General features: G+C 48.8%; 4 protein-coding genes; 2 read left to right on the forward strand and 2 right to left on the reverse strand.

The window, feature by feature from the left end:
- Positions 1–1,121: 1,121 nt before the first annotated feature.
- FFUJ_04405 (related to choline kinase) lies at positions 1,122–3,832 on the forward strand (the record flags this gene model as incomplete). XM_023572314.1 has 3 exons in its annotated part: positions 1,122–1,242; positions 1,547–3,048; positions 3,098–3,832. The coding sequence occupies 3 exons, from the start codon at positions 1,122–1,124 to the stop codon at positions 3,830–3,832; spliced, it is 2,358 nt and encodes a 785-aa protein (XP_023426459.1).
- A 244-nt stretch (positions 3,833–4,076) lies between these two features.
- FFUJ_04404 (related to SWF1 Spore Wall Formation) lies at positions 4,077–5,039 on the reverse strand (the record flags this gene model as incomplete). Its single annotated transcript, XM_023572315.1, has 1 exon — positions 4,077–5,039. The coding sequence occupies one exon, from the start codon at positions 5,037–5,039 to the stop codon at positions 4,077–4,079; it is 963 nt and encodes a 320-aa protein (XP_023426460.1).
- A 936-nt stretch (positions 5,040–5,975) lies between these two features.
- On the forward strand, positions 5,976–8,071 carry FFUJ_04403 (related to bood POZ containing protein; the record flags this gene model as incomplete). XM_023572316.1 has 3 exons in its annotated part: positions 5,976–6,197; positions 6,250–6,298; positions 6,411–8,071. The coding sequence occupies 3 exons, from the start codon at positions 5,976–5,978 to the stop codon at positions 8,069–8,071; spliced, it is 1,932 nt and encodes a 643-aa protein (XP_023426461.1).
- A 2,317-nt stretch (positions 8,072–10,388) lies between these two features.
- Positions 10,389–11,473, reverse strand: FFUJ_04402 (related to AHA1-stress-regulated cochaperone; the record flags this gene model as incomplete). XM_023572317.1 has 3 exons in its annotated part: positions 10,389–11,045; positions 11,118–11,200; positions 11,251–11,473. The coding sequence occupies 3 exons, from the start codon at positions 11,471–11,473 to the stop codon at positions 10,389–10,391; spliced, it is 963 nt and encodes a 320-aa protein (XP_023426462.1).
- Between the last annotated feature and the right edge of the window lie 606 nt (positions 11,474–12,079).

Here is a 12,079-nt window from a genome sequence, read left to right on the forward strand (position 1 = left end):
AGTACCTAAGAATCTGGAGTGAGGAAGAGGTAGGACGACGTTATGCCGAGGGTAGCCCCCCCACGGCTTCGGTGCCCGAGAGTGGGCAATAGTGTTCGGGGCCGGCAAGAAAAGTTCCGGAGAATACGAACAGACCAGCAACCGGCACGGAAGGAAGAAAAGTACTCCGTATTTCGCATCAATATCGTCAGAGCGACCCTGAAAGGTCTTGGCGGTGAAGCGGGAGCATGTGAGACACTTCCCAAAACTGCCACCGAGGTCACCTTAAGGCCTAGTGCCACACTACGTCACCCTTGTAGGACCGGGCCTGGAACCTCTTAACGCCTCCCTACAGCCTCTGTTGATTTTTACTGTAGGTGTAGGCATGGATCCGTTGGATGTTTCCTGTTTTTCTTCGGTGACGCTTTTTGGAGTAAACTCCAGTCAAACAGCATCTGGTGGTCAAGAATTCGCCTCTTTTGGACGTGAATCCTTTATTGTTCCTTGAAAGTTGATGTTGTGACGTTTGGGTTATGTAAGGAAAAGAGAGCCAGTCTAATTTCACGGTCCAGATCGATCATGTGGACTATTTTCCTGGGTGAACCTTCCTCTTATATAATTGGTATCACTCTCTTATCTCGAGCTTCTATCAAGTTCTATCTTGTCAACTCACCACTTATCTTTATTAGTAGTTTACCTATTCTCTAGAGACCCTTTATCTTTTTGTTTGACGATAACCATGTCATTTTAAACTTCAATCAAACGCCTCAGCTCTCAAACCAGCCAATACCAATAAGTCGTTTCTATACCCCAAGTCCCTTGTTCTGCTAAGCGCACCCCCTCTGCGTCTACCCCAGCCGCAAGCGAGAGCCCAGAGCCAGTGACCCTTGGGCCGCTTTTCTACTTTTGGGAGAGAGGGGGATCTTGCATCTGTATCATACCCGTACCTACGCCTCAATTCTCTACCTAGGTACCAACTCTCCTCCCGTCTCCTTGGTCCTCTTTCTCTCTTCTCACACCGCGACTCACCCTCACTTCCCTACTACACTTTCTCTACTGCGCAAAATATTCATCATATATTTTGTGACTCCCTTGGACAACTCAAAAACCCTCCTCAGAAAGCAAAACCTCCTCCCCTCGCCATGTCTGCGGTGCCGAGCCCCACGATCAACGGCTTGTCTGCCCAGCAGCAGCCATTGCGCTCTGCCCTCAAAAATGAAGATGACGTTGATCGCCCGTGTCCCTCGAGCGGCTCCCTCAAAGGTACGTCGTAACCTGGTCTTGACCGACGAGCCTTGCTTCACATGGCCTTTCTATTGCGCAACTCGGTTTCCTCAAAATATATGTCGGATGAGGGAGAAATCACTGGGTGCATCACGAGCTGTGACGTGGGTTCAAATACAAGAATGCCATACCTGAACACACACAAATTGTAGCTTCGCTCCCTCGATTATGTCTGACCATGCCGGGATATATCTCCCCTGCTGTGCATCTTGTCCTCCATGCAACTCTTGCGTTTTGTTACCAGAAGTTCCAACCAAAATGAATCAATGCTTATATACCACAGCTGTCCAGATTGCCGAGCCCGAATCCGAAATTCAAACTCTCGAGGATGACTCCCAGCCTACCAAGCAATTCCCTACCAACCTGAGACGACGCCTGAGTGGTAAACCTCTGCCCTCTTCTCTTCCCAACAATTCCTCTAGGTCTTCCTTTAGCGACAGTCCTTCTGGCAGCCGGCCTGAAGAGACACCGCCTACTTCGAACCCGTCTTCTCAACACCATGGCCATGGCCACGGTCACCGTGGTCAGTATTATAGTGAGAAACTACTCGCGCAGGTCGGAGATTGGTTAGAGCATGAACGGGCCAAGGCACTCGCGAGGAAGTCAAAGAAAACGCACCGCAGGCGCAAGTCCAAATCGCCAACTAAGGACACGAAGGGAGAAAGTGTTGCGGAGGCTGTGCCAGAACCTCAACCGGCTCAAGCACCCGCACAAGGCAGTAATGGACGACCTCGCTCCGATTCTCTCGACTCTGACTCAAGCGATGTCTCTTTTGATCGACTTCAGCGTATCCTGGAAGAATCCTTATCCCACATGGGCCTCAACTCTCTGCCTCATCTGACCCCTAGAGTGTCCCGCCCTAAGCATCGCAAGGTCCCATCTCGGTCCTCACTTCGTGGCCTTTCTTCCGACACTGAATATGCCGATGGGGACGCCGTTGTACCCAGCTGCGATGTCTGGCTTGACAACTCTAAGACGATGAGCTACGGAGGTGGAGCCGCGGATGATGAAGAGCAGGATCTAGCCGATGCCGATACCAAGGCTGATAAGGAGAAGGAATGCTGGCTTAGCTTCAAGAACGAAATCATCCGCATCGCCCATACGTTGCGACTCAAGGGATGGAGGCGTATTCCCCTCGGTGGCGGCGATAAGATCTCCGTTGAGAGGCTTAGTGGTGCCTTGACCAACGCTGTCTACGTCGTCACGCCACCGAAGGAAATCGATGAGGCCGAGGGCAAAAGAAAACCCAAAAAGGTTCTTCTACGCATCTATGGACCACAGGTCGAGCATCTCATTGACCGAGACAACGAACTGTCAGTCTTGCAGAGGCTGGCACGCAAAAAGATCGGACCTCGCCTGTTGGGGACATTCAAGAATGGTCGTTTCGAGCAGTACTTTGACTCTATTACGCTTACACCGGCGGACCTTCGAGATGCCGACATGTCCCGTCAGATTGCCAAGCGAATGAGAGAGCTTCACGATGGTATTGATTTGCTCCCGCATGAGAGGGAGGGCGGACCAGCAACTTGGAAGAGTTGGGATCAATGGCTCGATAATGTCGAGCGAATCGCAACTTACCTTGATAATGAGTACAAGAAAGAAGCTCAAGCTCAAAACGGTCGGCGCGACTCCGTGATACATGCCTGGAAGTCGAGAGGTTATGTGTGCGGCACTCCATGGCCTCAGTTCAGGGACATGATGACCAAGTACAGAGTCCATCTCAACAGTTTCTACAAGGGAGGCCAACGAGAGATCAAGGACAGTCTCGTCTTTGCCCATAGTGATGTAAGTTCATGACAATACGCCTTAAAGTTCTTCATTAACAAATTCCCAGACGCAATATGGAAATATCCTCCGCATACGCCCGGATGACGAAAAGTCACCCCTGCTTCAGGCTGCGAACAAACACAAGCAACTCATCGTCATTGACTTTGAATATGCGGGCCCTAATACCCGTGGTCTCGAGTTTGCCAATCACTTCAACGAATGGACATACAACTACCATGATGCTACAGTGCCCTGGGCGTGCGATGTGCGACGATATCCCACCCCGGATGAGCAGCGCCGTTTCATCAAAGCCTATGTCGATCACCGTCCCCGGTTCCAAGGCAGCAACTCCACCCCTCGACTGGCGCCATCTGATAGCAACATGTCGAGCGGTATGTCTACGCCACTTGCGACACCTTCCAACCCCCCTGCCAGCAGCTCAAGCTCCATCGTCGAGTTCATGCTTGATGCGCGAGTACCACCTGGAGGATGGAGCGCCGCGGAACGGGCCAACGACGAACGGAGCGACCAGCGCGTGCGAGAGTTGTTGGAGGAGACACGACAGTGGCGCCCGGCCAATCATGCTCACTGGATCGCGTGGGGCATCGTGCAGGCCAAGATCCCAGGTCTCGACGAAACCATCAAGGAAGAAGACCTGCTGAACCCCGATGAGTTCGATTACTTGAGCTACGCCCAGGATCGGGTCATGTTCTTCTGGGGCGACTGTGTGCGCATGGGACTTGTCAAGCAGGAGGAACTTCCTCCCCTGCTGCAGCAGTCTATCAAGACTGTTGAGTACTAAAGAGCGGGTTGGGCTCCTGTAGTCAGCCTGCAGATCACCTAACTACAGCGTCCGGCTCACTCGCTCTATATACAGACCTCGGGGAGCAAGAAAACACAAGACCTTCATATAGGGTGCCAAAATAAATACAGTAAAATATATCCTAAACTTAGTGTAGATATTCTAAGTTTATATAAAGTTACCTAAGTCTTTTTGTCATTTAGGATCGAGGTCTGGAGTTTTCTTTCCTCCCCTAGACATATTATCACCGCCTGCGCCGTCTCTCGGCATTGGGTTCGTCATTTTTGTTCCCAAATCCATAGTCACGGACAAATATATCGACCAAATTATCCCATAGTCCCATGTCGTATAAGTTCTCGACATCGCTCAAGTTCCAAACTCTCTCCCATTCGCCTTCTCCAGGATATCGAAGGTCATCGTTTGGGGGCTGTCCATCCTGAGTAGTGACCATAATCTGTTGGACCTCGACTGGCCAGCGCGTGAAGCGAGGCTCAGCTCGTTCGTTCTTCTGGCGATTTATTGGCATCGAGCGACGAAATGCAAAACCATCACGCATATCTTCTTTCCAATCCGACCACTTGAGGGTTTCGTTTGTCGTAGTACCACAGTAAACGAGATAAAGTGTGTATAGAAGTAGCCCCCAAACCAATGGAGACGTCAGAGCTGCAAGGAGGGATGAGGCCCCCATATTGACGTTGTCTTGAATGCCCCAACCCCAACCAGCCAAATACTGACTGACTGTCATACCTCGAGGTTTCCATACAGACCAGCCAGGGGCGTACCTCTGAACTCGTACCGTAATAATAGACAATCCAAGAAAGCCACCATATGTGCACAGAAATGCAGTAGAGATCAGTAGCAATATGAACCAGTGCTGGTTTCCGTAGCCAACACATGAGTTTATGAAGACGCAGTGATGGTCAGCCTTTGCAACACAACGTTTGCATAGACTGCAGTGCTTGGAACGAGCAGGCTTAAGAAACTTGCACGTACGACACATGTGCCCCGGGTGGAAAAGTGTGTGGTCGTAGGGATAGAGCGACATGTAATAGGCGTGATTTTCAGGTGTGATGTAGCCTGGATCAGCAGCACATGCCAGGTAGAGAAATAGGTAGGGTAGAAACACGGTGACCACGACAATGAGTTTCGTGAAAGGTCCAATCTTTGGCCACGCTTGAGGAAGAAACATATACTCGCCCACAACCATAATGAGCATGAAGAAAATCTGAACTGTTATTATGCTGCCGCCTCGAAAGGGATAGCAAGACAACTCACCACAACAGTCCAGTGTCGCTCATGTAGCATCATGTTACTGAACCGGGACAGATAGCTCGATAGTCTCCCTCCAGTGAGCACCTGATCTACCCTAGCGATCAGATTGGGTATATGGATCCATATTAACCTATGCAGTGCGGCTATAGGTGTTCGTCTATCCCGAGTCAATATCTTTAAGTTAGGTAAACAAGAGACAAATGTAAGACGAACCTCAGAGCAGGTATTCGGCCAAAAAAGGCTACAAACACCATAAAAGAGATAAAGAGGATCAGAAGAATGAGTTTCTTTAGGGGACTCATGTTTTCGATTTGTACAAAGAGTGAAGGCCGAAGAATGTAAGAACCAAATTTGCCAGCTAAGTGAGAAGCTTGGCAGGAGAATGTGGGTGGTGGCACTGAATCAAGGCTTCATTTTGCTAGTTTGACTGGAAAAAAGACCATCAAGTAAGACTAAGAAACAGAAAATTGAAAGAACATGAAAACGAACAAGTAAAGTACATACGCCAGATTCCAACCTCAAAGAATGATTGTCAACAACAAGGCAATGCTCGGAGGAAGCGGGCTTAGATGTTATGCATGTAAGCCATGTTTGATATCGCGATAGAACGATGACCATATCAGGCACGTGATCCCGTGATAACCTCGATGTGAAAGAAATGTAGGTCGTCATTGGCTGATTTCAGCCCGCAGTGATGATGGCGACTTTTTCCTTGGAGGGGGATCCCCATGCTTTGATAATCATGAACTAGAAACGAGCGGGCGGGTTTCGGAGATAAAGCAGTAACAAAAATAAACTTCTTTGCACACTTATAGACCACTTAAAAAAGACTGTCCTTTCTCTGGCTTTACCCTGATAATCTCACTCAACCATGGTTCTCCGCAAATTCGAACTCGAGGGAAAGCTTGGCGAAGAGACTCGGCTCATTGAGAGTGGCGTTCTCCTCGAGGAGAATCCTCTTGACGAGAGCCCCGAGTTCAATGAGTTCCTCATGGCGTGTCGCCATGGCGACCTGAAGAGATGTCAAGAGCTCATCAGCCAGGGTGTGAACATCAATGGCAAGGATCGTTTCGATTACACCCCTCTCATCATTGTAAGTGTGGTGGTACATGTAAGTCACCAGAGCTTGGAACTGACACAAGCAGGCAAGTTTATGCGGACACTATGAGCTTGTTCGGCTGTTATTAGAATCTGGTAAGTGTACACTTATACAATCAGTCACTATTGTAGTTTCATCATAAACAAATGTCTTGCCAACCTGGCACTTACAAGTCTATACATTCAGTCATCCACTAACACTCTCCAGGCGCCCTAGCGGAACGAAATACTTTCCAAGGGGAACGATGCATCTACAATGCCCTCAATGATCGCATCCGCAACCTTCTCCTTCAATATGACTTCTCCAAGTCCTCAGATCCTTATGTCTACTGGTCAACTCACATCTCAACTCTTCTTGGCCGTACAAGTCCCAAGACAACAGATATCACCCTTGCCTCAGGCTCCCGTTCTTTTGATCTTCACAAATTCATCCTCATAGCACGGTCACCTTATTTCCGTTCTAAACTTGCTGCTGTCCCAGATACCACCACCTGGAAACTCGCCAACGCTGTACCTGTGCAGTCTTTCATCATTGTCCTGAGATATCTCTACTTGGGCGAAGTTCCTCGTGATATCGCGCCTGTGGGTGGTGCTGACTCCGAAGAAGAAGTATTCAGGGGGTTAGACAAGGTCAGCAAACAGCTCGAGGTTGAATCTCTATGGGAGACTATTCTTGCAGGCGGAGACAGGAGACTTGCTCGCCAACGGTATCAATCTGAAGTTGACCGGGCCCGAGGACAGTTCGAAAGTTTCTTCAAACTAAATGTTCTCGGTCTTAAAATGGTTGTTGACACGGACCAAGTGAAAGATATCAAATGGAAATATGACAACTCAATGTTTGCAGATGTCATCCTTCGCGCTGACGAACCCATTGATATTGAGGATGAAAAGTCTGGTCAGACAACGCCAACAATAGACCGCCCTACTATACCGATTGGCCCAGCCGGAGATCAAGAATCAGTCATCAAGCGCAAATCAGTCCTTTATCCCGCTCATAAGGCAATGCTCATTCGCAGCGAATACTTTGAGAAGATGTTTTCGGGCGATTTCGTCGAGTCCAAACGAGACGAACATCTCCGAGTCATCACCATCGACTGCACGCCCGCAGTTCTTGAAATCATCCTTACTTACCTCTACACCGAGGCTGTTAACTGTCCCCTCGAGCACGCTTTGGACCTATTATATGCTGCAGATATGCTGTTCCTCGATAATCTTAAGAGTAAAGCTGCTCTGACCATCAGCACGCTTGGTAGCGGCACCTCCAATGTGCTGGTAGACCGCACTCATGGTGAGGCGCAAAGAAATGGCGACACGGGTGGAGAGGACGAACAAATAGAGATGGAACCCGTCAACATATACGACGTTATACACGCAGCATGGGATCTTCGTGTCCAGCGATTAGAAGAGTTCGCTGCGCGTTATCTTGCATATCGCCTAGAGGACTACATAGATGAGGAAGACTTCCAAGCTCTCATTGCAGAGTCTGCCCAACGGATCACAGTTCGAGAAGAGACAGATACTATCGAATTGCTGGACGATATTCGGTATTACCTTGATGATCGATTCAGATATCGCTTTGAGGATGCAGGTCTGGAAGACATGATGGATGAGGAGGGAGAGACCAATGCAGAATTGGCTGCTGCAGTGGCACAACAAGCTGAGATCTCGACAGATGCCGCAGACGGTGTTCCTGCTAGTACTAAGCACGCAGCTAAGAAAGACAACAATGGGCAAGCCAATGGCGGAGGTGCCGCGAGGACGTTAGACGGAGCGGAAGCAGAGGATGAGTTTGTTTCAGACGCTATCAACTACCAGATCCTACAAGGCAAGATCGACGCCATGCTTGACCGACTCAAGCTTGATGCATAGAGGATTGGATCATAGATATGACATTTACAAGAGTTACGACCTGTCGTTCACATACGTCAAGATAAAACCAAGCTTTAGATTCACGAGAAGAGACGGAATATAATGCGAAAACTGCATTTTATTAGAATGATATTGATTGAACTGCAAAACGTGCAACCTTCAGGAATTACCCGTGGGAATTCGAGAACCGGGAATCTTCAATCCAGATCATTGCAACAAGGTTCTAGTATGCCGAGCTTGCTAACATTGAAAGTCTGAAACGTGCTCTAGCTTTGCAGAACGATGTAGTCAAAGGAGACATCTGGTTATGCACAACCTTGAGTCGAACGCACTCACCTGGTGTGTCTGCCGTGTCCGCCAAAATGGTTTTCTATCTTCAGAGCTTGATAGTCCCTCTCCATGGATATCCAGGGCTGAGCACATGGATGTCTGCCCTGGATAGCTATTGTTGGTGTTGCATTTGCTCTGTTATCTTATGGCTTCATAGAAGCATATGTTCATCTCTTTGATATATGGGCTAGTCGACAGGCTCAACACAACAATGGCCTCGACTATGCTCGGTATCTCAGCTCTCAACCACGAGCACCAGTCGTCTATGGCTTCAAAGGGTATCCCCCCTTTATCACTTTGCGATATTTTTTCTTGATTATGAGTATCATTGCGTCTGTGGGCTACAAGTTTGCTATTGTAAGTCCGGACGACTGGACCAAGGAGAACTTTCACCCACGATTAGTCGGATTTATCAAGAGTGAGCTTTCGGCAGTGAAGAACGGCTCCCCGAGCCATGGATCAATGACTTTCCGCTTTATGATATCATCCGGGCCTTTACTCGCTTCAGTCAGGTCAGGAGCCTCCCTATGCTCCAAATATGTCCCTGCCACCCAATAGCTTGGCTACAGCCATACCAATAAATTATCAGCCAGCAGAGCTGATCAGTTCTACCCTGGCGACGTTGGAACGCTTCATACTCGAGAAGTAGTTTTAGTAGCCAATGACTCAGTGGGTAAAGGTGATTTTTATACTGCCGAAGACCCGGGTCACTGGCATCGAATGGAGACGACCAGCACCAACTGGTTTCATCCGCCCCAAAGAGCCCTGGTTGACTATCGACTCATTGAGTTTGGAAGTCTTCAGATCCAATAGGCAAAGAAACCAATCAAATCTTCAGAAACGTGAAGAATACCAGTAGAGCATCGGCCCTTATACAAGACGGGGCTCGCAGCCGCTGAAGTTAGGAGATACGTTCAAGACCAGAACTGCAGGTTTTTGCCGCAGGCGGCTCTTCCGCTCCTTTCCTTCAGCAATAACACTTTCGAAAAGTCCATCGCTGCTGTGATGCCATCCTGAGGCAACACAACAGCCACAGAGCGCTTTAACATCTCGGACCTAATGTCACACAGTACGGCGTTTGGCTAGATGCTTTGGTCAAGAGCCCAGATACCACCCTTCTGAACGGTGTTAGTGCAATCATCAAAGCAGTCATGGCATCTATCAAAATAACAAAACTGCTAGACTTGGAGAGCCTGAAGCCTAATTTCTTGCCTTTTTGGGGAAGAAAGAGTTTTAGCTCCTCAAGAATCATTCTGTGATGCTAAGTATCCTTTCTACCTTGGATGCAGAGAAAACAAGAACAACGGGACATCAGTACTGCCGTCGTCTTTATTATCCCTGGTTGCTTTTCATTATGATTGGAATATACCGTATATGGCTTGGTCCCCCAGCATTGTCTCCCTGGCTGGACCGAGACAATAGCTCTGTCTAATAAAGTGACTGGCTTGGCGTCTGGATATAAAGTGGCAGAATCTGATCTGGGCAAGCTACGGCTTTGAACGCGAAAGGGGGTCGAAAAAGATGTCATGTTGAAACCCAGTGTATCATCTGATGGACAGCAGAGTGACTCGGAGGAAACAAAGAATAAAGGACGAACGGGACAATGAGTTTGATACGAGAGGCACTACGCGAATATGCGAGGTATTAGACATACTCCATATAACTTATGACAAAATATGGCTCTTAACCATTGATGCATTATTTCATTTTACTTTGCTTTGCTTTGCTTTACTTTACTTTACGTCTTTCATGATATCGTAACCACACGCTTCTAGGTCTTGTGCAGATCACCCAAGACGGCCCTCGCCCTCCTCCGCCACAGCAGCGACTATACAACCCCCCGTCACTACCCTCATCTAGAGAGCGTATTATCCTTGTATGTACCCCAGCTCCACGACTCCTTGGTCTTGTAGCATGCTTACAAAATGGTGCCGAAGCTACGCCCTCATGGTCAGTATAATTGAGCAAGAAAAGCCATCACTGAAACTTACCCGAAAGTCTGCTTGATGCTCTTGACGTAGTACTCGAGCCAGTTGCGCTTGGTAACGTCCTCTTGGCCGATAGGAACACCCTCCCACTTGACTCGCATAACAGTAACGTGGTCGACGTCGTTCTGGTCAAACTCGATGTGCAGTTTGGAGAAGTGACCGGCAGGCCACTGGTTCAATCGCCAGCTCTGGGTGATCTTCTTAGGCTCCTCGAGCTCGAGATACTCGCCAGACACATTGCCGCCGAACAGCTCAAACTTTCCACCAACCTTGGCGCCATCGAAGACCTTGGGGGGAGAACGTGTGAAAGCAGCGATTCGTTGAGGGTCGACAAAGGTGTGGTACAGCTCTTCAGCAGTGGTTCGGAACTCTTCGTTGTCTGTCACGGTAGTGGTGTTTACGACACCGCCGGTCTTACTTTGAGTGCTGGAAGTGGCAGCAGGCTTAGGGGTGGAGCTCTGAGGGTGAATCTTGGGAGTCGAGAAACCGCTCGAGGGGTTGGAGCCGGGGGCATGCTGGATATCCTTGCCATGCTCGGCAATGAGGGCGCCGGCAAGCTTCTGGAATTCCTGGCGCAGCTGGGGCACGATCTTTGATCGGACGAGGTCCTTCACGGGTTGCTTCTCCTTGGACTCGGCAAAGATGTCTACGTCGAACTACGAGGGTTCTTAGCGAGGTTTATTCTACGGCAACACGGAAGGCGAAAGAGCAGGGGAGGTTTTACGTACCACGTACTCGTCTTCTTCCGTGTCGTGGGCGATCTCAGGCACAGTAATGGTACCAGAAACATCATCCTCACCGGGAGCAGATCCTGAATGGTTAGTTGTCATGTCTGCAGCCAAAGTCACAGCATTCCCTTACCAGAATATTGGAGCACCAGCTTGACGTCAAAGATGGTAATTACCTTGCCCTTGCGTTGGCTGACATCGACATCACCATCCATGCTCTGGATCTTATCAATCTTGGCCTTGACCTCACCCTCCTCGGCCTGAACCTTGGTGAGGCTCTCGTCAAAGTAGGATCTGGCCCATGCTGAGACGTCCTTGTTGACCCAGTGCCAGTTGTTGGGGTTGTGTAGAACCATTGTGAAGTCGGTCGAAGGGGGGGTACTAGATGACTTTGACTCTGTTAGCCTGAAACTCCAAGCAGATTGTTGATCGAGGTGAATATGAAAGACAAGGGCCGCAATTGGAATCAGAAATGGTCTTAGACCACAGCATGTTGGTCATCAATGAAGGGAGTACAAGTCACTCTATGACTGGTGCCAGCTGGATATCTCATCATGGAAGATGCGACAATTGGTGTAAAAAAGTGACGCATGTACTTACAGTTTAGTGAAGGAGGTGTAGAGAAGATGTTGAAAGGAAAGAGAGTGAGCAGTGGTCAAAATGTCAATAAATAGGTAGCAAAGGAAAGGCAGAGAGAGAAGAGCAGAATATGAAGAGTTGAAAGGAGAGGAGAGTTTGTTGGAGAAGAATCCTCTAGAATTTTACTCGAGCCTTGTGCCCCCACCTTTTTCCAGTGTCCTAGAGCTAGCTTCAAGTGGGGCTCATTTCAGAGCAAGACCCAGCCTCGTCATTTTTATCGATAACCAAAACAATCTTCTCTTCAGCCTCGGTAAGAATATTCTTCCTATAACGGGGAAAGGATATCGAAGATTTCTATGTGGAAACCAACGAGAAATCGGAGA

This window comes from Fusarium fujikuroi, chromosome FFUJ_chr02, assembly GCF_900079805.1.
Source record: "Fusarium fujikuroi IMI 58289 draft genome, chromosome FFUJ_chr02".
NCBI classification, from domain to species: domain Eukaryota; kingdom Fungi; phylum Ascomycota; class Sordariomycetes; order Hypocreales; family Nectriaceae; genus Fusarium; species Fusarium fujikuroi.